The 24,957-nt window shown below is 37.9% G+C and overlaps 3 protein-coding genes across 4 annotated transcripts in view; all 3 read right to left on the minus strand.

Annotated features, from left to right (window-relative positions):
* zgc:162952 (PKc_LIMK_like_unk domain-containing protein) overlaps window positions 1-5,497 on the minus strand; it is a 28,909-nt gene extending 23,412 nt beyond the window's left edge. The window contains exons 1-2 of one of the 2 annotated variants that reach the window (XM_026931103.3): window positions 5,361-5,497; window positions 3,218-3,310 (exon numbers count right to left, since the gene is read on the minus strand). In XM_026931103.3, coding sequence (XP_026786904.1) covers window positions 3,218-3,248 — 31 coding nt within the window. In that variant the 5' untranslated portion in view covers window positions 3,249-3,310; window positions 5,361-5,497. The remainder of the gene's footprint in view (window positions 1-3,217; window positions 3,311-5,360) is intronic. The other variant, XM_026931104.3, reaches the window with a different exon arrangement.
* Window positions 5,498-7,001: 1,504 nt separating this feature from the next.
* On the minus strand, window positions 7,002-8,981 carry b3galt8 (beta-1,3-galactosyltransferase 8). Its single transcript, XM_026931347.3, has one exon. The coding sequence runs from the start codon at window positions 8,519-8,521 to the stop codon at window positions 7,481-7,483; it is 1,041 nt and encodes a 346-aa protein (XP_026787148.1). The 5' UTR covers window positions 8,522-8,981; the 3' UTR covers window positions 7,002-7,480.
* Window positions 8,982-9,771: 790 nt separating this feature from the next.
* tncb (tenascin Cb) overlaps window positions 9,772-24,957 on the minus strand; it is a 44,431-nt gene continuing 29,245 nt past the window's right edge. Inside the window, exons 16-33 of the mRNA XM_053228787.1 lie at window positions 24,703-24,846; window positions 24,329-24,451; window positions 22,299-22,442; window positions 22,083-22,205; window positions 21,412-21,555; window positions 21,046-21,168; window positions 20,377-20,520; window positions 20,107-20,229; window positions 19,221-19,364; window positions 18,958-19,077; window positions 17,930-18,073; window positions 16,602-16,732; window positions 15,866-15,998; window positions 13,712-13,863; window positions 12,789-12,885; window positions 12,475-12,636; window positions 11,976-12,139; window positions 9,772-11,259 (exon numbers count right to left, since the gene is read on the minus strand). Coding sequence (XP_053084762.1) covers window positions 11,149-11,259; window positions 11,976-12,139; window positions 12,475-12,636; window positions 12,789-12,885; window positions 13,712-13,863; window positions 15,866-15,998; window positions 16,602-16,732; window positions 17,930-18,073; window positions 18,958-19,077; window positions 19,221-19,364; window positions 20,107-20,229; window positions 20,377-20,520; window positions 21,046-21,168; window positions 21,412-21,555; window positions 22,083-22,205; window positions 22,299-22,442; window positions 24,329-24,451; window positions 24,703-24,846 — 2,426 coding nt within the window. The 3' untranslated portion in view covers window positions 9,772-11,148. The remainder of the gene's footprint in view (window positions 11,260-11,975; window positions 12,140-12,474; window positions 12,637-12,788; window positions 12,886-13,711; window positions 13,864-15,865; window positions 15,999-16,601; window positions 16,733-17,929; window positions 18,074-18,957; window positions 19,078-19,220; window positions 19,365-20,106; window positions 20,230-20,376; window positions 20,521-21,045; window positions 21,169-21,411; window positions 21,556-22,082; window positions 22,206-22,298; window positions 22,443-24,328; window positions 24,452-24,702; window positions 24,847-24,957) is intronic.

Consider the following 24,957-nt stretch of genomic DNA (forward strand, 5'->3'; position numbering starts at 1 on the left):
GTCTTCTAACTGTTTTTTTTTTAATCCTCTTTGCACATCTTATACTTCAATTATTAATCATTATGATGCAATATACTTAATTCAAATGCTAACATATTGATAAGAATGATACATTTCTTAATAACCTGCACTATATTTTAATTAAGTTATGCATTTTATGTAGTGGACAGACTTTTGGGCCACGTTGTACAATTAATTCAAGAGCTCAAACGCAGCCTTATCACATGTTATCACTGATAATGTAATGCAGTGAAAGGTGTATTTGCTAAACCTTGACAAGGCCAAGGATTCAAAAGTGAGAAAATGAACACAAAACAGTTTAGAGGTCAGTCCTCATCCTGGAATACGGTCTCGTGTGTGTGTGTGTGTGTAGTGAGATGTGAGGAAAGGGGAAGAGGGACGAGCGAGTTTTCCTGCCTAATGCTAACGGACAGGGAAGGGCTGTCCAGGATACAGACAGGGAGGTTCTCACACGCAGACGAGTGAATTACTCCTTACTTTAGGAATTTGCCTTCATTAATTAAGACCTAGAACAAACAAGTATACAGACGTAGAGAAGGAATGAGAGAAGAAATGAAAGAGGATTGAGGAGTGTGTGGGTCATGGGTCATTGTAGACTACTGGATCACTGCCACTGTCTGAATTAAGTCACTAGCTTGGTCTCAGAGATAAGGTAAATGGCAGAAAAAAAGGGCACAATTCTCTTGGGTCCTGCTCATTTTAAACCCATTACATTACATTAGAGCAGAATAGCTTTGTAAAGTTAACATCAGAGAGAGTGTCATTTAAAAAATGCTTGGTGGCAGGATTTGGAGCTTTTTAAACTAAATAGCTTTTTATTTTTATTTTTTTACCAACTGCTTTGAACTCAGAAAAATCTGATATTTAAATAGTTCAGCTCCTCTTGATTGGCTGATTTTGATTATATAGATTGGTGTTTGGGTCAAATCTGTCATCACAGAGCAAAGGTCATAAATTTCACCAGTATTTTCTCTGCACTACTGTATAACAGTGATTCAGGAAAGGTTGCATATGAGCTCAGGTTGTGATGTTATTAAATACGCTTCGGACCAGTCAGTTGTTATGGTCTAGTTAAATAGCTAGTTAAATATGGTCTAGCACTTAACTAGCCGGTGAGCAATTTGGGATGGTAGGAAGACAGTTTCCAAATTACTTCATGGTTACTACATATAACCAAGAGCCATGACTAATCTTCCAATGCATTTTTAGTAGTTTTTTGGGCATTAAATAAAGAATAAAACACTTGGTGGAGTGCTATTATAGGAAAATAATTTATGCCAAGAGATTACAACCCCAAATTTGATGATTTTTCAACAACAGCACATCCCAAAATGTTTTGTTCCTCTTATACTACAACGATTTTCCATGGATTGCAATTTTTTAAAATTTATTAAAGAATGTCATACTTTTGATAGGTTTATATTTACATTTAATGTTGTGGCACGTCCATTACACAAGTAAGTTCCTGTTATCACTTTTGTTATAGCAGCAATAAAGAGCTCTTCTCTTGCTTTGTCTTGAATAAGACAGCTTGCTACTAAGAAACCGCAAAGCACAAAATCCACAGTCCTTAGACTTCCCTATTTGCAAAAACTTACTTCTGTTACAAAGGAGACGCCTTCCATAAATGTTAATAAACATCTCCTTGCAGAAAACGTCACCATATCGACAAGTTTACATTTTGCTTTGTTACATAACAACGCATATTTAATCAGTTTTTTATTATTAGGATTAGATTATGTAGCGTGTTTAGCATACAAGTCCATGTGAATGAGCTGGTAAACATAGAAAAAACATTGTATTAGAATAAGCGCATTGATGTAAACAGGCTGTTGACACTGTATTGTTCCTGCTGTCTCAATCTGACAACACATCATGACATTGCGGACATCACTGCTATTTTATAAAGAGCAGATACTGCTGTTTTATATCCTGCACTACAGTGGCAATCATCTGGTCTTTTGCTCTTATAGCTGTTCGTCAATAACTACTTGCTATAGTTCCATCAACAGCAGCATGAGAGCGATATGCTTCCTCGCCCTCTAAATGTGATGCAGGCACAAACCACACAGGATATGGTGGCTGCAACCCTACTGAGGCAACACTTCTGAGTAACATTAGAAGACAGCAACGCTGACTCTGCTCTTACCTGAACCATGCCAGAATGACACCTAGTCTGTCTATACACACACAAATGACAAAAGATATATATGTGTGTGTCTTGTGCAGTTATGTTTATCCCAGAAAAGTGGATACAAACTAGTATGAATGATATGCAAAGAATACATTAAATTATCTTCAGCAAATTGCAGTGTTATAAGAGAAATAAACAATATTTTAACTGGAAAATGATCAACTTTGGGGTGGTAAAGACCCTCGCCCATTAAATATTTTCCTAAAACAGCATGTCTGGTCTTGTTTTATTCTTCTTATATCAAGCAATTAGCCAATGATGAAATGTTTTATTTATTAAACAAACTTTTTATCCATTTATAGTAACATTTACTATTGTGGAACATCCACAAGAGATGTTAAGACAAATAAGACAAAAGTACATGTTGTAGTAATGCAGAAACTGCATTATAACTCACAAACTTGTTCTGAAAACTTTCCTGTGTCGGAAAGCTTAAAGTTACAAAATGCTGACACTGGAGACTCCTTCTAAAAAAAATGCGGAATAAATATCTTCTCACAGGCGACTTACATTTTTAAATCTGTTTATGTGAAGCCATAGAAGTCCCTGTGTAAATTGTTACTATAGAAACAATAATGCACTAGAATGAGAGCATTAATATAAACCTTGCTACTGCCCAAGCCACTGTTATAGAAACTTATTCAACACCTTCTGTCCAATCAGAATACAGAATTTAATAGCACTGTGGTATAAGGACAAAATATTATACTTCGATTATACTGCTCCATACTGTATATATACCTTGTAATATATTAGACAGTGGTTAAGTCTGTAATAATATTTGGTTAAGTATTGCATTAGGATAGCAGGAAACTGCATTTGTATTTATAAAATGTTATTGTTCTGTCTAATGTATTTATAAGAAGAGTAATAGTGCAAATGCCAGGAATAGTGCATCAATGATCAATGATCAAAGGAGAGATGCAACATCATATAAAGCCTAAAATCAAACTGATCAGCAATCAGCTCCAACTGTGGGCAATTCAAGTATTTATTACTTACTCCATTTGTTTAATAAGCTATTCACATTCATCTTGAGGCTGGATGTAGAAACAGTCTGTCAGAGCATTACAGTGTAGGACAGCTGATGGAGTCCTAATGAAAGAGTGCAGAGGAAAAGCAGACACATATGCAACAATGAACATGTACACACACATGCACGAACACAGTGTACAAGCAAAGCAACTGTATGCAACAACTGAACACAAGAACAAAGAAGTGCACGACGAAGAAACTGACTAATGAAACTTGACTGCAGTGCTGAACCAGAAGGTGTGAATAACATATGAAGGGTGGGATAGATGTCGATGTTTAAGATTTTTTGTGGTTGACACAACTGAAACCGAATTCTGAAAGTATGCATAGATAGATAAATGATGGCCAACATAAGCAGTGGTTTAATTACACACCATTGTATAATATCATTGCAACTAAGCTGGAGCAGGTGAGACTTAACCCATTTAATCCCACTAGGCACAATTATAACAGAGTTTCTCAAGCTCTAAAGAGTTGCTGATGTAGTTTTATACTCAACAGTTGTTAAATATATTATAAATTAAATTGCACTGTAAGATGTATTGATTTCATTTGAACATTATGTCTTGTAGCGTAACTGGTCACATGACCAGAGCCATTTACTTCAAGCATGCACATGAGAAAGAAGAGATCAACGAAAGCAGGTAGGTAGAACATATGATCATACTTGGTGCATACAACCTTTAAAGGGTCTGTTATGGATATTAAACCCTGCACTGCCATATTTATATCTTCTTCACAGAAAATGGAAGCAAGAACAGTGACAGTTGTGTCAACTTGCTGAACATATGGCTTGTTGTAAATACACCAGTAGCTGATAATGCTGTTTATTCACACTACACTTACTTTTAAAATAGTGTTACTCTTACTTTAAATTTCTATTATCACAAATTATTCACAGTTTTTTGGTTACAGTAAAGAACACACATTATCATTATCAACCACTTTTAGACAATTGAGTCTAATTGATCAACTGATGTTTTCTTTTGCCAGTGTGGTTTTACCACAAAAATTTGCAGACGCTAACAACTTTTATTTATTAAAGAATGAATCATGCTTTTTTTTTAGCCATTTACAGATATGTTTCATGTTGTCGAACAATCACAAAGCAATTTTTTTTCCTGTTATCACTTATGTTATAGTAGCTATAAACAGTTCCCTCACTTTCTTTTGAAGTTTTTTGTTTGTTTGTTTGTTTGTTTGCATGCACAGTAAAGGAACAATACATTACCTTACTGGTTATCGTATGTTTCTGCCATTTTTAAACAACTGAGTGTTTTATCCCTCTTATTTTTTAAGTGATTAAAAAATTCTTTAAGTGATTAAATCATTCTTTTTAACTGTTTATAGTTGTGTAATGTTGTGAAGTGACCGTGAAACAATTTAACATTGTAAACAATTACATTTCTGTTATAGATTACAATTAAACAGCTATAAAACAGCTCCTACACTTTTTCCTATTTGCCAATGCTAATTTTTAAAAAATTTATTAGAGAATGACGTCATTCTTTTTATACATTTATAGTTACGTTTAATGTTTGTTTGTTATGTTTGTGGAGTTACTATGAAACAATTACATTTCTGTATGGTTTTAACCATTTCTTTAAAAACCATTTCTTTAGTCAAACCACTTTTAATTCTGTAGTTTACCAATTATGGCTGATGTTTTTTATTCCTCTTATACCACAGCAGTTTGCCAATGCTAACATTTTTTTTTTTTTATCACACAATTTTTTTTATCCATTTATAGTTATATACAATCTTGTGGAATGACCATGAAACAAGGTAGTTAATGTTAAAACTAACATCAAAGTCATTCCTTGTTTCTATGGCAGAAAATTTTTGGCACTTTTTCCAGGATTTGTTTTCACAGCAAAGGAAAATACTTTCTCTCTGTATGGCTTTAACCATTTTTAAACAACTTAGTATAACTGATCAACTGAGTAACTTTTAAATCTGTTTCCTGACTGTGACCAAGAACATCACACCCCCATTTTCACTACTTTCACTACTATAAGGAATCATGCATTTTGTTCCATAACTATGGAAAAAGGAATACATTTGGGATGAAATGGGTTAAAGAGAGAAAGTGAAGCAAGTGTTCACTTACCGTGAAGTGCAGGTTCAGTGTGAAGTGCAGTGTTTAGATGAAAGGTACAGTGTGTTCAAAGCAGCATCGCTTCAGCACAGCCGCTCATACACACCGACTCTGTCTTTCTCCCTTCCTTCCTCTCTCTCTCTCTCTCTCTCTCTCTCATGCACCACTGCGGGGGCGGGGACAAATATGCTAATACACATGCAAGTTTGATCGGTTGTCATAGAAACCAGTGGCTGTTCACACCAGGAGAGCTCAGTTCAGAGTATTTCTTTCTAAAATGTATTCATTTCAACTACTGTTAAATGTAAATGGGCCTGAAACCACACATACACACACAAAACATTCTGAATATGTTTTAAAACAAACAAATAAAGACATGAATAAATAAATAGGGCATAAATAGCACATTGTCTTTTGGCTTGTGTTCCCTCTCTGTGATGCTTCACAGTGTTACAGCCACCTGTTCAGATTGACACATACACTGCAGTGCTAATGATTCATCAGGCTATTTCTGCCATATCTAACATTCACGAAGCAAGAGCATGGATGAGACTCACTAATATCATTACAATCTTGCCTGAGTGTTTTGATCAGAACTGCGAATAATGTGTGTATTCATACATAAGGCAGCATTATGCGTTAAAGATCTCAATCAACACATAACCTACATGCATTTACCATGAACAATCCTAAACATGTAGTAATAATAATAATAATAATAATAATAATAGTATAGTCTCCCTTTATTTCTGGTTGTTTATGTCCATTAGAGATGGGTCCAAACCATGGACCTGGGACACTAGAGGGGAGATGATGATGTTTTAGTTGATGGATAGCTCCGTATTCAGGATGAGAGCTGTCCTGAGGAGCGTAGTATGTGGATGTTGATCTTTCCTGGGATACAGACTGTGTATTTTCCCAGTCCTCTCCTCACCATTCCTAGTGCTCCGATGACAACTAAGATTGTCTCAGACTTTATACCCCACATTTAGCTTATCCCTATTTTCAGGTCTTGGAGAGCTTTTCTGTGACTTCGTTGGAGGTGTTGTGGTCAAACGGAACATACTGCAGCATACATATTATTATTATTATTATTATTATTACTGAAATAAGTAAAAAAATGTATATGTATCCTGCAGCAACACAACAATCCAACACCAGAAGAATAGAACAGAGAAACTGAAAAATAGTCTAAACAAGACCATTTTCTCATGATGCTCTTAGTCTCAAGACCTAATTTGAAGAAGGCAGAGTATGACAAAAACAACAACAACAATAATAATTATTATTATTATTATTATGAAATGCAACAGTGTGGAGAGATAAGCCTTAGGACCCTTGTGATAAGCGATTTTAAATTGTGTAAACTAATTTAATCGGATAAAAAGAATTGGTTTCCTTGAAGTGACACTTTTCTGACTTAATAATTTGTAGAATTACAATGTATAATTACTAAAAAGTTCTATGTAATAATTTGTGTTTGTTGCTTGTTTATTGTATTTATATTTATTTCTCTAGCACCACTGTCTAAGTTGGACTGGTGGTGCAGTTTAATAAAAACAGGTGGACATTATGTAACTTTTTGGAAGTTGCTATATATATATATATATATATATATATATATATATATATATATATATATATATATATATATATAGTTCAGTGTAACTTTATTTCAGTACAGTTCCTGTAATAATACACAGCATTGTGGCATTTGAAAGGGAAAGAGCTCCCTCATCTGTTAGACACCTGTAATATTTTGAATGTTTAATATTTTTGTTGTTTTTACAGAATAACAATAATAACAATAATGACATTAGACAATAATAATAAAAATAATAACAATAATCAAAAACTTAAAAAACTAAACAAAATATTCCATAAATATGCAGTGCATATAGTTTTTAGAGTTAATAAGGCACATACAATATTAATTAAGAGAATTGTGTTCAACACTGACAGTGATTAATAATTTATCCTGATATTCTGTTAAAAGCATGGCAGTTCTCCATGACGTTGCAGTGCTGTGGTCAACAAGTAAACTATACATCCTTCATAAAGGCCACTGTTTACCAAGTATTCTTTTCAAATGACTTTGGTTATATATTTCGGACTCTAGAGGCGCTGGATCATCAGCATGAAAACGCAGCACTCTGGAAATCAGTCCACATGCTCATGAGCTTCGTGGAAGTAAAACCCGTAACTATGACGCGCTTTGCGAAGGTGCATCTGTCATAGTCCAAATGTCGGATCTCGAACAGGTTCTTGTAAGGCAACAGCGTCCATGCAAACTCAGGCCGAATGTTTAGGAAGTGCAGGCACATACCCACATAAACATCCTCCATTGGGATTGGACGCACAAACTTGGAGGCCATTGATATCTTCTTGGCCAGGTCAACTGAAAAGACATATCCAGCTCCAGACAAGTAGGGTGGAAACAAGTTCTCCGAGTACAGCTCCTCTGAAAGGTACCACTTGCTGTTGGGGTTCCTGCGAGGCCGGCCATCGGTGATGACTGACCCCGTGATGTAATTGTGCTTAGCCTTGTTTTGGAGGTAATCTACAAGATAAGGCAAGTTGAGAAAGATGTCTGCATCGATCTTCATGGCATACTGGGCAGAACGGCAGTAGCTGGCCAGCCAGTTCATGATCATCATGGTTTTGATAGTGAGATTGTGATAAGTGTCCAGGAAGTCCATTTGTACAATGTCTCTGTATGCCATACTCTCTTTCTCAAGGTCCTCCTCAAGCTTTGGGTCACGTTCTCTCGGTTCTCCGATGAAGAACACCCTGGCGGTGTCCACATGTGGGACCAGGTTCTCTTGACCCCATGTTTTTCTGATGGCTGTCCTGGATTCAGAGTCCTGAAGCGTCACAGGGATCACGAGAACCAGAAATGGCTTCCTGTTTTGGCACAAGTCAGGCTGGTTGAGGAGATATTTATAAGTTAACGGAGAGATTAGCTTGTATAACTCCTTTGGCAGAAGCCGAGAGCTTTTAGGTGGTAAAGAAGCAGTATGTTTTACAGACACATACAGGAAAAGCGCGATGAGAGCAGCCAGGACGAGCAATTTCAGCAGCCGGGATCTCAGAGGCTTAGTGACCGGCGTCATTTCCGACCAAAACAAGCACGCGCGAGGATGACAACTCCAGGGAGACGTTCCAAACCTCATACTCGCTCACTTTTCGCCACGATTTCCCATAGTGCTGAGCAGCGCGCGAGTCCAGGAAGATTCCGTGTTTGACTGTAAACAGTAGAATTTCCGCTCGACTACAACATTCAGTGGCCTATAAAAACAGCTACACGCTCATCTCTGACTTCCTTTATGAGCAGGTTACATCCCTGCAAAGGCTAAACACAGAGCCATGGGAGCGGCTTGGAGCTTGCTTTAAAAGCCTCCCCACATCATTTAACCAGCACGAACAGGTACTCTGAACACACCCATAGTGCTCTCTGAACTTCCCTATCAACCCTTACACACACACACTAAGCGTGTATGGAGTTAAATTTATGGCGGAAGTATTTACAAAAATACATGAGCCACAAGCATAATATAATATACGTGCTTTTGTTTTGGAAATACAATCCAAAATCTCTCTACTCGCTATCTCTCTGACTTCGTACTGGTTTTTCCACAGGTAGGTGGGGCTTAAAAGAAGACGACGTACAAAGTAAACGTCCATTGGTCAGCTGGACTGTGGAGTGACACGTCCTTTGACCGTCTTCGCCACGCCCACTCAGTGATGCGTGATGCCCCACTCAACATGGCCGACTGATCAGCACAGGCAGGAATATCGAGGTGAGCTTAAAGTGCCCCTGAGCTCAAACCTGGCGTTTTGTACCTGTCCTTTAGTGTTATGTAAACCATTATATATCATATCATATCATAGATATGATAATATATCTAGAAAAAAAAAGTACGAAAATAGTTTTGGAGATATTCTGATTTTAATTTTAGAATTCATCACATAGGAAAATGATATTCAAAAATGATATTCGTCCAAATAAATGCTCTGTCTAAACATATATGTCTCACCACCTGGGGCAGATATTGGTTCACACTAGCAGCTTGCTAGCAGCAAACATGCTTCTGGCTAAACTCTCTGTATATTTAGCTAGTTTGCTAAGATACTATCAAGTTAGTTGTTACTTCGAACGTTATTGTCTGATGTCTAAATCAGTCAAGCACTTCAACACGCCTTCACTCTGATTTCCGGTTTCAAAATATAGTTAGATTACATAAACACTATTAACAGAAATATGAATAGCTTCCATTATGTGGTTTGGCAGTGCCTTGTTTACATGAAAACATCTTCAGGACATACACCTTCAGACAAAGTTACATGAGAAATATACACTCTGTACACTCTGATACAAAAACAAGTAAAAAAAAAAAGATCAAATAATTACTACGGCACACTATTTTTTAAAAACAAAATCCCTTTTTATTGTAATATGGGTTACAGAGAAACACCTGTTGTTCACCCAATTAAAAAAAAAAAAAAGAACGAACAAACGAACAAACAAATCATATTCAAATACCAAACAAGAGACTTTAATTTACACAGGTATTTTATAGGGTCAGTGGTTTAGTCTATAGCAGGAAAGTCTATAGGAGGGTCAGGGGGAGGGAAGGAGGGATGGTGGGGGGGACACGAGGACTCACTCTGTATATTAATTCATTTTGTGTACAATAGCTTTTATATAAATGTACAATGTTGATTACAAAATGAAAGTGGCCTTTCTTAAGTATTTATCTGCTGCACAACATTAACCTTATGGCTCTCATTCTTTATCATCACTCACTCATAATCTGCCTGTGTGAACTTGCTTACATCAGTGACGTACTGATATAGGTCCTGCCTTACGTCTGAGCAGACACGGTTGCTTAAAATCAAATGAAAAACGTAGTTGTGTGTCCCAGTGGCAGTACACTGCAAAATCACCAGTGTGAAATGAACGTCAGGTCATCAGTTGATCAGGTTCAGCACCAGTCATTTTAATGTAGCATGCAATAAGCTTTAAAAAACACACCACACTGTGCATGGACGATGATGGAGTAAGCAGTGTCTGTAGGTCTGAAAACTGAGACTTGTGTGTGGTATGTCTGTTGCAGCGAAACGTGCTACATGCCAACGTTCTTCCTGTCTGGTCTGCTGGAATGAAGGTGGAATGAAAGACAGGGATAAAATGATGCGTCACACTGGGGCTAATATTCACAAAATGGGTTTCAGCTTCTCCACTGGATGGATGACAATTAAACGTGAGGCGCTTAAAACAGTGAAGAGGCACCAAACACTAAAAAAGAGTACACACACACACACACACACACACAAACACACACATTCTACCCTTGGAACGCAAACCGTACTTGAATTACCGTGGCCAGATGGGGTACAGAAACAGATATTTTAATTTTGTAAATTGAAAAGCGTTTCAGAGCCACCCCTCCCACTAATGTGCTTTCTGAAAGATTTCTTAGACAGCAACTCGAGATTGTGGTCTTTGGTGTGTGTGTGTGTGTGTGTATGTGTGTGTGTGAATATATAGACAGTGTGTGAATGAAGCTGTGAACCGGCACTTAAGCTACTGGCGCCGCACGCGATCAATGGCGAGCTCTAGCCTGGAACGAGGACTCATAGATGTCAGTTATAACTGGGTTATTAAATGAGGAAGAGAAAGAGATGGAGAGAGAGGGGGGAGATACGGCTAAGATTCTGCTTTGGTAGCTGAAAAAGTTGGACTGATGCAGTAAGGGCAGAATGGCAGAAAGGAGGGCGTTTTTTGTAAATTATTCTTTTATGATCGTTTTCTTCTTCCCTCAAAGTTTCTGAAGTTGGACGGTCTGATCTTCATCTCGGCAAACTCAATGGAGTGCTCATGTCCCTTCCAGTGGAACCAGTTCACACCCTGGAAAAAAATAGGTGTTATAGGTGTTAACTTCACACCAAAACTGACAAAAGGAGTAAAAAATAAAAGACATTTTTAAATGAATTTTTATGTAGGCTTACATCACTTGTCATTAAAGGTTCATATAGGCTTTATGAACACTGTCTTTAATGTCAAATTAAAAAACTAAAAATGCATGGTCTAAAATGTATTGAACTCTGTGCTAGGTGTATTACTTTCTATGAAACCCATATTCATAAATCATTATAACTGTTCTTATAAAATATTGCAGTTGCTTTATAATTGCTTACATGTCATTATTAGATTTAAAGGTTGCTCCGTATAACACGTTATTATTACAAATAGTGGCACTTGTGTTACATGACCATAAGTTATCAAGGAATTATAATGAATAGTGACACTTTCATTACAAAATGATTATAAGCTTTATGAGGCATTATTAGAGTTTATAAAAATGCTTACTAAGAGTCATTACCAACTTTATAAGCACAGTTATAATGATGTATGAATATGCGCTAGAAAGTGGTACTATAAGTTTTTCATGAACGTTTGTATAGGCTTATGTCAGTGGTCATGTTGGTGTCATAGTTTCATGCTGAACACTGCTTTTTATCCAGTTGTAAGCAAAATTTAAAACTGCATGGTCTAAAATGTATACACTTATCATTGTGCTATGTGTGTTGTTTTGAAGAAAAATCCTTAGACAGGTGACATACTTTGCTGTGACTGTTGTCCCCATATCGTCCCATGATGTTGACCCGGTGGCAGTTCTTATACCAGAAAGCTCCCTTGTATGAGAGGGCACAGTTGGTGACAGCGATGTCATTATCGTGGTCATAAGTCGAGAAAGGACGGCCGTTGTGGTACGTCATTGAATCACCTAGAAATGAGAAAAGAGGATTATTGAAGAATTATTATTATAATGGGAATTGATTTATATTCAGCACCCAGGAAATGGGATAATCTTCCAGCATAGTGCATTCAGGAAGTAACTCAATACAAAACAATGTCACTTGCATCAATAGAAGACATACTATATTATATAATACATGCACATACTGTACATACAGTCATGTGAGCAAACTGGAATAAAGGGCTATGAATATATCACTAACAATAAACCAGATCTCTTTTGTATGATTAGCTATATAGAGTTTTACTGTGAACAATACATGTTTTGTTTTCAAGTACATGTCTACGTCGAAGGTTTGTTACCTGCCGTGCCGCTGTAGCCTCCCACGTGCACCTTATAGCGACTGCGTGGCTCAGACACAGAGAACTTGTCGTACTGAGCGTATGCATGCTCGCCGCTATCTCTGAGATCCACTCGCAACTCGTATTGACCGAGGGAGGTGATCTTATGCAGGTTCGAGAGACCTAGATGCAATGGGAGTGATATGAGTCATTAAAAAAGTTCACTTTAGTTATACTATTTCACAGTATGTGACTCATGTGTTAGTTTTGAGTACGCATTTCAGGAATTTATAATTGTGTGTTTTTATGCGCAAACATTTTCACATGATCCGTACCAAGCCAGAATTCATCATTCATGTCCCCAAATCCTGCAGTGTAGTTCCTCCAGTTACGGAAGAAGTCCACTTTACCACTCTGCCTCCTGACAAACACCTGCAGGCAAATAGCACATTAACGCACGTAACCATGAACCCTCAAATGTTTCACGTTCCACCTGTTTGACAAGTATGAGTAAACAAAAACCTAAGAACCTAGAATCAACACAGGAACAGAACAGAAACAACATCCCATAGTTCCAGTGTTCATTTATAAGGTGGAGCTTTGTACCACAGTGCTGTTAAATTCTCAAATCTGATTGGTCATCTTGGTCAAGGTGTTGATTAATTTTCATTAGTGCTGACTGGAAGGCAAATCATAGTTTTATATTAAAATTCTATGGTAAAAACTTGTGGACGTTCCACATTTAAAATTGTGTGTAATTGGTGAAGTTTTCTGTAAGAAGATGTTTATTTAACATTTATGGAAGGAGTCTCCAGTGTCTGCGCTTTGTAACAGTCAGAAGTAAAGCTATAATTGAAAGTTTTCTGACACGGGATAGTCTTCAGGACAGAGAGCTTTGCGTTTTCTGGTTTCTCTGAAACAAGGCACATTTTTTTGCAATTTTTAATGATGGAACATCTATTTATAGCAGCTGTAATGTAAGTGAAAGCAGGAACTTGTTTCATGGACATTAGTCCCCGACATTAAATGTAACTATAACCAGATAAACATACAATAGAATGTGTCATTTTGTGACTAATAAAAAAAAAAATGTCATCATTGGCATATACTGCTGTGGTATAAGAGAAATAAAATGCTGTCATAGGAAAAAAAAAAACACTGTCATAGTCACATGACCGTGTCACTGATTATTTTTCTATAACAGCATGCCCTGTTGTGTTTTATTCCTTACTTAAATGGAGGTTAGTTAATTACGTACAATCCAGCCGCCTCCGTCTGTAGTCATGTCACAGTAGACCTGCAAGGGCTGGCTCTCATCACCACGCAAGTAAATGGTGTAAAGGCCTGAGGTGGTGTCTCCATTCAGCAGAGCCTGGGAGCAATCCTTCGGGTGTTTATAGAGAACTCCGACTGTGCCACACACACACACACACAAACAAAAAGAGATGGCAAGGAGGCTTCGATACATTTCAATACAGGAGATGAGCGGCATCTGTAATGTGTGTAATCTAACAAGAATATTATTATTCGTTATTTTATGTCACAGTTCATATATAAAATAAGTTTACCTTTCACAGTCTGGTAATGTTTAACTGTCTGGACATTTTGCCAAAACATACAGCTTATATAATATAGTTAATTAATTACAGATGTGTCCAAAAATCAGGGCTAAAATTAGCACCCACATCCTACTAACCAGGACTATTATATTTCAGTAATACTATTACATCATTCTTTACCAGTAATGATAACAACGCATGATACATAGAGCAGTGGTTCTCAAAGTGAGGTCTGGGGACCGTCAGGGCAATGGGACGCATAGCCAGGAGGTCCATGACTTTTTAAAAAAAAAAATTTATGATTTTGTTAAAGTGCTGGAAATCACAAGTCAGAATTATCACATTATCAAATTATACTTATGATTGAGTTCTTGTAGTTATTAGTCAGTTTGATTGGTCACTTGAAGTAACCAGGTTTAATCCAAACCTCAAAAACAAGTCGGACCTAATGTGTTCTGACGAATTGAAGTGAAGTGACTTGTGGCCAAGTATGGTGACCCATACTAGGAATTTGCGCTCTGCATTTAACCCATCCAAGTGCACACACACACCCGGAGCAGTGGGCAGCCTTTTTTTGCTGCGGCGCCCGGGGAGCAGTTTGGGGGTTCGGTGCCTTGCTCAAGGGTCTCACCTCAGTCGTGGTATTGAGGGTGGAAGAGAGCGCTGGTCATTCACTGCCCCCACCTACAATCCCTGCCAGACCCCACGACCTTCAGGTTCACCTTCGGGTTGCAAGTCCGACTCTCTATCCATTAGGCCACGACTGCCCGATTATTGTCCAATTATTGTACACATTTAAATAATGAGTCTAATGTTTGAATAGTTTTAATAGGAAACTCTGCTGCATAGGAGTTAGTGAAGAAGTTAGTACAACAAAGACTTGAGGAGGGAGTGGTACTGAGTGGCTGAATACCGAATTCTTTAGTCAAATGTTTTTGCAAATTAAGCTTTTTACTGTGAGAATGTTGGATAAAACTACATAAATAGTATCATGTCTTATGAATTGTAGGACATATCTGCTCCTGTATACTTCACAGTTCAGAAAGTAAGTGGACCTTTCACAATCTGGCAATGATTAACTGTCCAGACATTTTCCCAAAACATACAATTTATACAATATAGTTAATTAATTACAGATGGGTGCCAAAAGTAGCATCTACATTCTACTAACTAGGACTGATGTGACTAACAGTATGACACAGAATGGTCATATTGTATTTCAATAATAATATTACATCATTCTTTGCCAGTTATTAGTAGTAATGATAATAACGCATAATACATAGAGCAGCGGTTCTCAAAGTGAGGTCAGGGGTTTGGGAAACATAGCCAGGAGGTCCATGAATTTTCCATGCATTTTCTTTTTTTGGGATTTTGTTAAAATGCTGGAAATCATAACCCACAATTATCAAATGTATTATATTTCTGATTGAGTTCAAGTCGGATCTAATGTGTTCTGATGGTGGAGACTTCATGATCAGAACGCTCTATGGCTCCAGTGAATAGACATATCCAATTATTGTACACATTTAAATAATGAGTCTAATGTTTGAATAGTTTTAATAGTAGATTGTGTTCAGTAAAATTAAATCTGTATTGAGGAGTCTGTGGAATTTTACAGCTAAAGGAATCCCTGGCAGCATAAAAAAGTTTGAGAACCCCTGGTAGTCACTGCAGGACTTTACTTGTATGGTGTTAGACAGTAGTAGACGTGAAAATATTAAGGAAAATATGTGTAACCAGCACATTCAGATTTCTTTCCGCTTCATAAATGGCTTTATACCGTATTGACTGTATTTTTATAAAGATAGATAATTTTTCACCCTTTGACTTTTTGACAAGTGTGGACTCACTGGTGGTAAAAACAGTGGAGATGATGTGGCTCCGCAGGGGGCCGGAGATGGCCTGCAGGCTCACTGTGTACTCAGTGGAGGCGCTTAGCTGATTCATGTTGTATGACGTGGATGTGGGGCTGAGGACGACCTCCTGAAAGAAGACAGGACAGTCAGTGACAGGATGTGACCAACATCACAATACACTGTTCTGAGACAATGCAGAGATCCCTACTATTTTTATAACACAGACTGACATCACTGACTCTTACAGTGACAGGGAGCTGAATGGATATTTATATTTTTGTACCCAATGCTTATTTTCATCTTCCATTACATGATCATTCATTTATTTTTGTAGACTTTAAAATAAAAGTATCATTAATCTCATTGATCTTATATACATAACAACCATAAATCATATAATATAAAGCAAAACAAAACAAAATATACTGTATAACAGAACAGAACAAAACAAAATAGGAATGTTTATCACGCAAAAGAAGGACGAATTCTCCAGCCTTAGTTTTGTTAGGTAATTATCTAAAGACTTGATTAGTTTTGATCAGGGAAAATACACATCATATCAACTGTGCAGGACTGAAACATGGAAACATGGTTTATCTATGCTAGACACTATCACTTATTAAAATATCTACTGTAGTAGATATTTTACTGTAAAAACAAAATATTTACTGCAGTATTATAATCAAACATCAACACCTAAAGAAGATTTTGTCACATGTGCACCACTGACCCGGACTGTACCATCAGCAGACTCGTAGGTGAGGATGTAGCCAGTGATTTGTGCTTGTGGTGCCTTCCATGTCAGTGTGGCACTCTCTGTCTGGATGTTACTGGCTTCCAGGTCCTCAGGGGAATCAACATCTGCAGCAGAGGACACACACTTAGGACTGGCCTTATAGCTGGCTTTTATGGAGAGATGGACATGCAGAAATGGGTATGGGATTAACCACTTAAAAACCCTCAGCACTAGGGCTGTGCCATATCGTATCGTCCATGATATACTGGTACAATTCCTCTCCATGATAAAAATTTGTCATTCTGTGATATTGACGATATAGTTGATGACGTGTTTACGTGCCGCAAACATGGGCATCTCACACGTAGAACGAGAACAAGCATGGCGGAAGGTGGAGTTCAAACCCTAGACGAGGAAGGAGAATTAATCTCGAAAAAAGGAGCTTTCTCTGCAATATGGAAGTGGTTCGGACACAGAAGAGCAGATGTCAATCAGAAAGCTCTCAAAACTGTATGCCGATGTGACTTGTGTTGAATGTTACTATTTTCATATCGTCATTTATATCGTTACCGCAAAAAATACCATAAAATATCGTGATATAGTTTTAAGTTTATATCGCCCATCCCTACTCAGCACCATCGACCAGGTCCAGACTTACATTCTTCAACACATACTCTTTTCTGTTGTTTCGATAGAATAGAATAATTTATACTAATTACTGAGTAACATGCTTTACAATGAATGACTGAATAAAAAGCAGATAATATAACATGGTTATAATGTAATAATGTATAACGTTTGCAGTGGCTTTATATGGCATACAGTACAGAAAGATGTAATATTTAAAATATTTAAATATGTAAAATAGCTCAGCGAGATACAAATATACACACTGAGTTTCTCACCAGTCAAGTCATTAATTTTATTATTTGGTTTATTATATAAAAAATAATATAAATGTTAAAATGTTATAAATTTTAATATAAATGTTTATATATAATATAATATAATATAATGTAATATATTATATAATATAATATAAATGTTAAAATGTTATAAATTACTTATTACATTATAATAACCAAAGCAGTAGATAATGTTTGTTAAGGGAACCTTAATGTCAGGAGTAAAGTGTTACTATATTTTATTGTTTTTTTGTTTTTTTTTTACAGCAGTCCTGAGGAGTTTATGTACTGTAGGTGTTATAAGTCTTGTTAGCCATCTATGTCAAAATAGAGCATGCCATTTCAAATATTATTTATTTTTATGTTACCAAGCAGGTACGGTGAGTGTTTTTGTGTGTTTGTGTGTGTGTGTTTTACCAGTAGTAAACTGTGTGGTTGTGGCGGCACTCTTGGCTGCTTCTCTCACTGCGTAGACTTTAACAGTGTACTGAGTGCCAGGGAAGAGCGAGCTCATCTCAAACTCCACAGTGTTTCCAGAAACTTGCTCTGTTATGGGGGGCACTGTCAGAACAAAAACATTAAAAAATAACCCACAGCATTAACAAATAACTGTATGAAGCTGGATTGTCTGTGCGTCTACATATGGAAATTCATTTAGTGTAGACAGGGTGGACAAATTACTAGTCCAGGCTAAGCAGATTTCGTGTCCGGGATATTAGTTTTTAATTTGTGGTTGCCTGGCAGAAAAATAGGATCAGAAAAACCAGAACCAGAACCAGAAACAGAACCAGAAAAAAAAAATCCTTATTGACATCCAGATGTTTTCATTTGGTGTGTAGCTATATTTAAACTTAATGCATGAACTATGATGCACCTTGATGCTGTAACTATAGTCAAGTGTGTGCTATTTGTGTGTGCTATTTGACAGAAACTTTTCAGAATCAGGACCACGCAGGTATGTAGAAGCATTAACACACAACTGAGTAAAATAAAGAACAGTTAAAACTCTCCTGCTAGCATATCATACACTCATGGTCAATCTATAGAGATCTATAGACATAAGATGCTAGCCGGAATCGAAAAATATATTTTACATGAGAGTGAGGACACAACACTAAATCTTATAGCTGAAACGCTGGCTAATGTTTTATATATTCATTTGTTTCCTTTGGTCTGTATTATTGTACTTAACTAGCAAACTAGCTTGCTATAAGTTATTATATTATGTTAGCTATAACTTCTTAGCCTATTAACCTAAATAAAAACATGAGATTTGGCAGTACATCAGAGCCTTCATTTGCCTGGTGTGCTAGCAACTAAATCTATTTGTTTTATTTGTTCACCCCTGCTAGACAACATATCTTATTCAGCTCTTGTGATAAACCAAAGAAAATACAAGAATCTCAGTTTAGTTTAGGACTTAGTGAACTATGGCAGCTAATTACTTGTTTCTGTGCTGTAGGTGATCACATATCCATCCACCGTGGCAATGGTAGGCTGCCAGTGCAACAGTGCCGTGGTATCCGTGATATTGACTGCCACCAAACCATGAGGCTTGTCCAAAGCTAAAAAAAAAAAACAACAAAAAAACTGTGATATACACACAAACAAAACAAGATGCAAAGGGGTATATCCAGGAGTACAAGTTTGCGTGTGTGTGTGTGTGTGTGTGTGTGTGTGTGTGTGTGTGTGTGTGTGTGAATTGTACCTGTTGTAACTGTATCAGAGGCTGGCTCACTCTCCTTCAGACCCTTCACTGATATGACGCTCACTTGGTAGGTCACCCCGGGTGTCAGGTTGGGTAGCACAGTCTGGGACTCACCTCCGTCCACTGTGATTGCCATAGGTCTTCCTGCAGAGGGAGTACAGAACCAGCTTTAGACCATGGAGGGTGTTAGATGCTTGCATGTGATGCAGAGCACCATAAGAGGGCAGCACTATCAGACAGAAGGTGCTGATTGGTAAAACAGACTACTCTGATGGATTGCATCCATTAACATGCTGATTGATCTGAAACCTGAGAGTACCAAAAAGGACATTCTGTAACTCTGGAACTTTTATAACCTATGATTTTTGTGGTGAATATATCATACCAAAGAAAATAGCACTGACATTCCAAAGTCAATTTGTTAGAAATATAAGATGAGTTGGATTGTGGACACTGATTAGAATGAATGGATTGTGTCAAAATTGTGTCTCTGCACAGATGATGGATGATTTGTGAGCTCCAAGCTTGCGGATCTGCTTTTATCCTACACTAAACTTCAGTTGGAGATGCGCTTAACAAATAAAATATGAAACTCCATGGAAGGCTATGTAACAATAAGCAAGTTGTGGGCAGTGGTGGCTTAGCAGGAAGTGGAGGCTCAGTGGTTTATGGTCTAGGCTGCTGATCAGAGGGTCATGAGTTCAAGCCCCAGCACTACCAAGCTGTCACTTTCAGGTCCTTGAGCACTAATACATGGGTGCCATATCATGGCTCTGACCCCAACTTCCTAACAAGCTGTACATGTATATGTGAAGATAAAGACTTTCTTCTTTATTTTCTTTTCTTCTAATAAGCCAGAATGTGGAATGATAGCAGAACCATTTACCTCCATGAACTGGCACATAGGTGACTCGGTAACTGTCAACACGATAACGAGGGATAGCCCAGTGGACAGTGGCAGAGGTATCAGTGACATCAGAGAAGCGAATACCCTTTGGTTTGCCCAGACCTTGCAGGAGATGACACATAATGAGGCAACACGACAAACAGAGCAAAGACTCTGTGATAATCACACATATGCTACACATGTGCCTGAAAAATGGCAGAGCATTCCATTAACATTCAGCACAGAATCATGGGTGTGTGTAAACTGTACCTGTTGTAAATGTATCAGAGGCTGGCTCACTCTCCTCCAGACCCTTCACTGATATGACACTCACTTGGTAGGTCACCCCAGGTGTCAGGTTGGGCAACACAGTCTGGGACTCACCTCCGTCTACTGTGACTGTTATGGGACTGCCTGCAGAGAGGATACAGAACCAGCTTTTGACCATGGAGTACACCAGATTCAAGCATGTATGCGATACTGAGCGCCACAAGAGGGCTGCACTATCAGACAGATGGTGCTGATTGGTAAAACAGACTACTCTGATGGACTGCATCCATTAACAGGCTGATTGATCTGAAAGTCTGAGCAGATCATTTCCATGCCAAAGAGCACATTTTGTAACTCTGGAAGTTTTAGAAATTCCAGGGTTAGAGGTTTTTGTTAATTTATCATGCCGAAAATATTTCAGTGAGTTTTCTTATATGCAGTTGTGTGCAAATGTTTGGACAATCCTGGGTAAATTAGATATTTTAATTATTTTTGAAGTGAAAAAAGACAAAACCTCTGAAGCAAATTATTTTAAAAATAGCCTTTTCTGCTAATGTTAATGCACAGTTATTTTATATTTAATGAACTTAAAAAAAATAGAAGAAAATAGTACTTGTGGCAAGAAATTGGCAATAAGGCAGAATGTGGAATGATACAGGAAGCACTTACCTCCATGAATGGGTACGTAGGTGACTCTGTAGCTGTCAATGTGGTAATGGGGGACAGTCCAGTGAACGGTGGCAGAGATATCGGTCACATCGGAGAAGCGAATACCCTTTAGTTTGCTCAGACCTTGCAAGAGACAACACATAATGAGACAACACAACAAGAAGGACAAACACTTTGTGATAATCACACAAATGCTACACATATGGCTGAAAAATGGTGGAGTATTTCTTTAACATTCAGTTCAGCATCATATCCAGGAGTACGTTTATTGAAGGATCTGATAGTTTTACATGCAGGATTTGACTTATAATTTTGCACATTTTGTGTGAAGAAATGCATTTGATTGTGTGTGTTTGTGAATTGTACCTGTTGTAAATGTATCAGAGGCTGGCTCACTCTCCTCCAGACCCTTCACTGATATGACGCTCACTCTGTAGGTCACTCCAGGTGTCAAGTTGGGCAACACAGTCTGGGACTCACCTCCATCTACTGTGACTGTTATGGGACTGCCTGCAGAGAGGATACAGAACCAGCTTTTGACCATGGAGTACACCAGATTCAAGCATGCATGCAATACAGAGCACCACAAGAGGGCTGCACTATCAGACAGAAGGCGCTGATCGGTAAAACAGACTACTCTGATGGACTGCATCCATTAACATGCTGATTGATCTGAAAGTCTGAGCAGATCATTTCCATGCCAAAGAGCACATTTTGTAACTCCTGAAGTTTTAGAAATTCCAGGGTTAGAGGTTTTTGTTAATTTATCATGCCGAAAATATTTCAATGAGTTTTCTTATATACAGTTGTGTGCAAATGTTTGGACAATCCTGGGTAAATTAGGTATTTTAATTATTTTTGAAGTGAAAAGAAGACAAAACCTGTGAAGCAAATTATTTTAAAAATAGCCTTTTCTGCTAATGTTAATGCACAGTTATTTATATTTAATGAACTTAAAAAAAAAATAGAAGAAAATGGTACTTGTGGCACGAAATTGGCAATAAGGCAGAATGTGGAATGATACAGGAAGCACTTACCTCCATGAATGGGTACGTAGGTGACTCTGTAGCTGTCAATGTGGTAATGGGGGACAGTCCAGTGAACAGTGGCAGAGATATCGGTCACATCGGAGAAGTGAATACCTTTTAGTTTGCTCAGACCTTGCAAGAGACAACACATAATGAGACAACACAACAAGAAGGACAAACACTCTGTGATAATCACACAAATGCTACACATATGGTGAATTGTACCTGTTGTAAATGTATCAGAGGCTGGCTCACTCTCCTCCAGACCCTTCACTGATATGACGCTCACTCTGTAGGTCACCCCAGGTGTCAGGTTGGGCAGCACAGTCTGGGACTCACCTCCGTCTACTGTGACTGTTATGGGACTGCCTGCAGAGAGGGTACAGAACCAGCTTTAGACCATGGAGTACACCAGATTCAAGCTTGAATGCAATACAGAGCACCACAAGACGGCAGCACTATCAGACAGAAGGTGCTGATTGGTAAAACAGACTACTCTGATGGACTGCATCCATTAACATGCTGATTGATCTGAAAGTCTGAGCAGATTATTTCCAAGCCAAAGAGCACATTTTGTAACTCCTGAAGTTTTAACAATTCCAGGATTATTTTTTGTTAATTTATCATGCCAAAAATATTTCAATCAAATTTCTTATATACAATTGTATGCAAAAGTATGGGCAACCCTGGGTAAATTAGATATTTTAATTAGTTACAGCTAGAAGGATGTCCAAACTTTTGCACATGCCACAAGTACTGTTTTCTTCTGTTTTTAAGTTCATTAAATGTAAAATAACTGTGCATTAACATTAGCAAAAAAAAAAAAAAGCTATTTTTATAATAATATAAAATATTGCTCAACAACCATGGGCTCCTCTAAGCAACTGAGGATATGAAAATGAAGCTAATTGATGACTACATAGCATAAGAAGGCTATAAAAAATATCAAAGTACATCTAGCTCACAATTTCCACTGTCTGAAATGCCAGTAAGAAATGTCGGTTAAAGGGGACTGTGATACTCAAGGTGAGATCTGGAAGACCAAGAAAGCGTTCAAGTAGAACTGCATGTATCCTGACCAGAAAGTAAAAGCAAATCCCCCATATGACACCAAGGACATTCAGGAAGGTTTAGCTTACACAAAAGTGGTGGTGCACTGTTCTACTCTGCAGCATTGCTTGCACAAACATGATCTGCATGGAAGAGTCATCAGAAGGAAACCTTACCTGCAACTTCATCACAAAAGTAAATGTCTGATGTGTGCAATACAATATGTAGATAAACCAGAGGTATTTTGGAAAAGTGCTGTGGACTGATGAAGTAAAAATTTAACTCTTTGTCATCAATCAACAAAGGTATGTTTGTAGAAAAAAAGAGCAGCAGTTGGTCAAAATAACACCTTGCCATCTGCTTAGCATGGGGGGAGTCTGTTATGCTTTTGTGGCAGCCAGTGGCACATAATACATTGCATAGGTAGGTGCAAGAATGGAGTCCATTATATATCACAACATTCTGGAAGCAAATGTGACACAGTCAGTCAGGAAACTGAAGCTGAAAAGAGATTGGCACCTACAACAGGACAATGATCTAAAACATACCACAAAATCCACCATGAACTACTTCAGGAAACACAAGCTGAAGCTTTTAGAATGGCTCTCACAGTCCCCTGACTTGAACATCTTTCAAAATATGTAGGTAGATGTTTAACATGCAGTGCATGCAAGATGGCCCAAGAATATCTCAGAACCAGAAGCATTCTGCATGGAAGAGTGGGTGACAATTAATCAAACAAGAATAGGAGAACTCCTAGCTGGTTACTAAAAGTGTTTGCAAGCTGTGATATCTGCCAGAGGTGACTAAGTACTGACTTAGTAGGGTGTCCAAACAAAATATGTACTTTGGCCAGGGGTGCCCAAGTTTTGAATACAACTGTAAAAGGTACTTTATAAATCGCACATTGAAGAAAGACCAAACAAGCACTGACATTCCAAAGTCAATATGTAAGATGAGTTGGACTGGGGAGACTCTGATTATATGGAAGGATTGTGTAAAATTTGTGTCACTGCACAGATGATGGATGATTTGTGAGCTCCAAGCTTGTAGATCTATGCACTTCTAGCATTTACAATGCCCATACTACACTGAACTTTAACTGCAGAAATACTTATGACATTATAAAGTCTATAAATCAACATTGAAAGTTGTATAGAAATTGGCAATAAGGCAGAATGTGGAATGATAGAGGAAGCACTTACCTCCATGAATGGGTACGTAGGTGACTCTGTAGCTGTCAATGTGGTAATGGGGGACAGTCCAGTGAACGGTGGTGGAGGTATCAGTGACATCAGAGAAGCGAATACCCTTTAATTTGCTCAGACCTTGCAAGAGACAACACATAATGAGACAACACAACAAGCAGAGCAAACACTCTGTGATAATCACACATATGCTACACATATGGCTGAAAAATGGTGGAGTATTTCTTTAACATTCAGTTCAGCATCATATCCAGGACTACAATTGTTTAGTGAAGGATCTGATAGTTTTACAGGCTGGATTTGTCTTAGAATTTTGCACATTTTTGTGTGAAAAAAATGCAATTGACTGTGTATGTGTTTGTAAATTGTACCTGTAGTAAATGTATCAGAGGCTGGCTCACTCTCCTCCAGACCCTTCAATGATATGACGCTCACTCGGTAGGTCACCCCAGGTGTCAAGTTGGGCAACACAGTCTGGGACTCACCTCCATCTACTGTGACTGTTATGGGACTGCCTGCAGAGAGAGTACAGAACCAGCTTTTGACTGTGGAGTGCAAAAGATTCAAGCATGCATGCGATACAGTGCACCAAAAGAGGGCAGCACTATCAGACAGAAGGTGCTGAT

This window comes from Pangasianodon hypophthalmus, chromosome 24, assembly GCF_027358585.1.
Source record: "Pangasianodon hypophthalmus isolate fPanHyp1 chromosome 24, fPanHyp1.pri, whole genome shotgun sequence".
NCBI lineage: Eukaryota > Metazoa > Chordata > Actinopteri > Siluriformes > Pangasiidae > Pangasianodon > Pangasianodon hypophthalmus.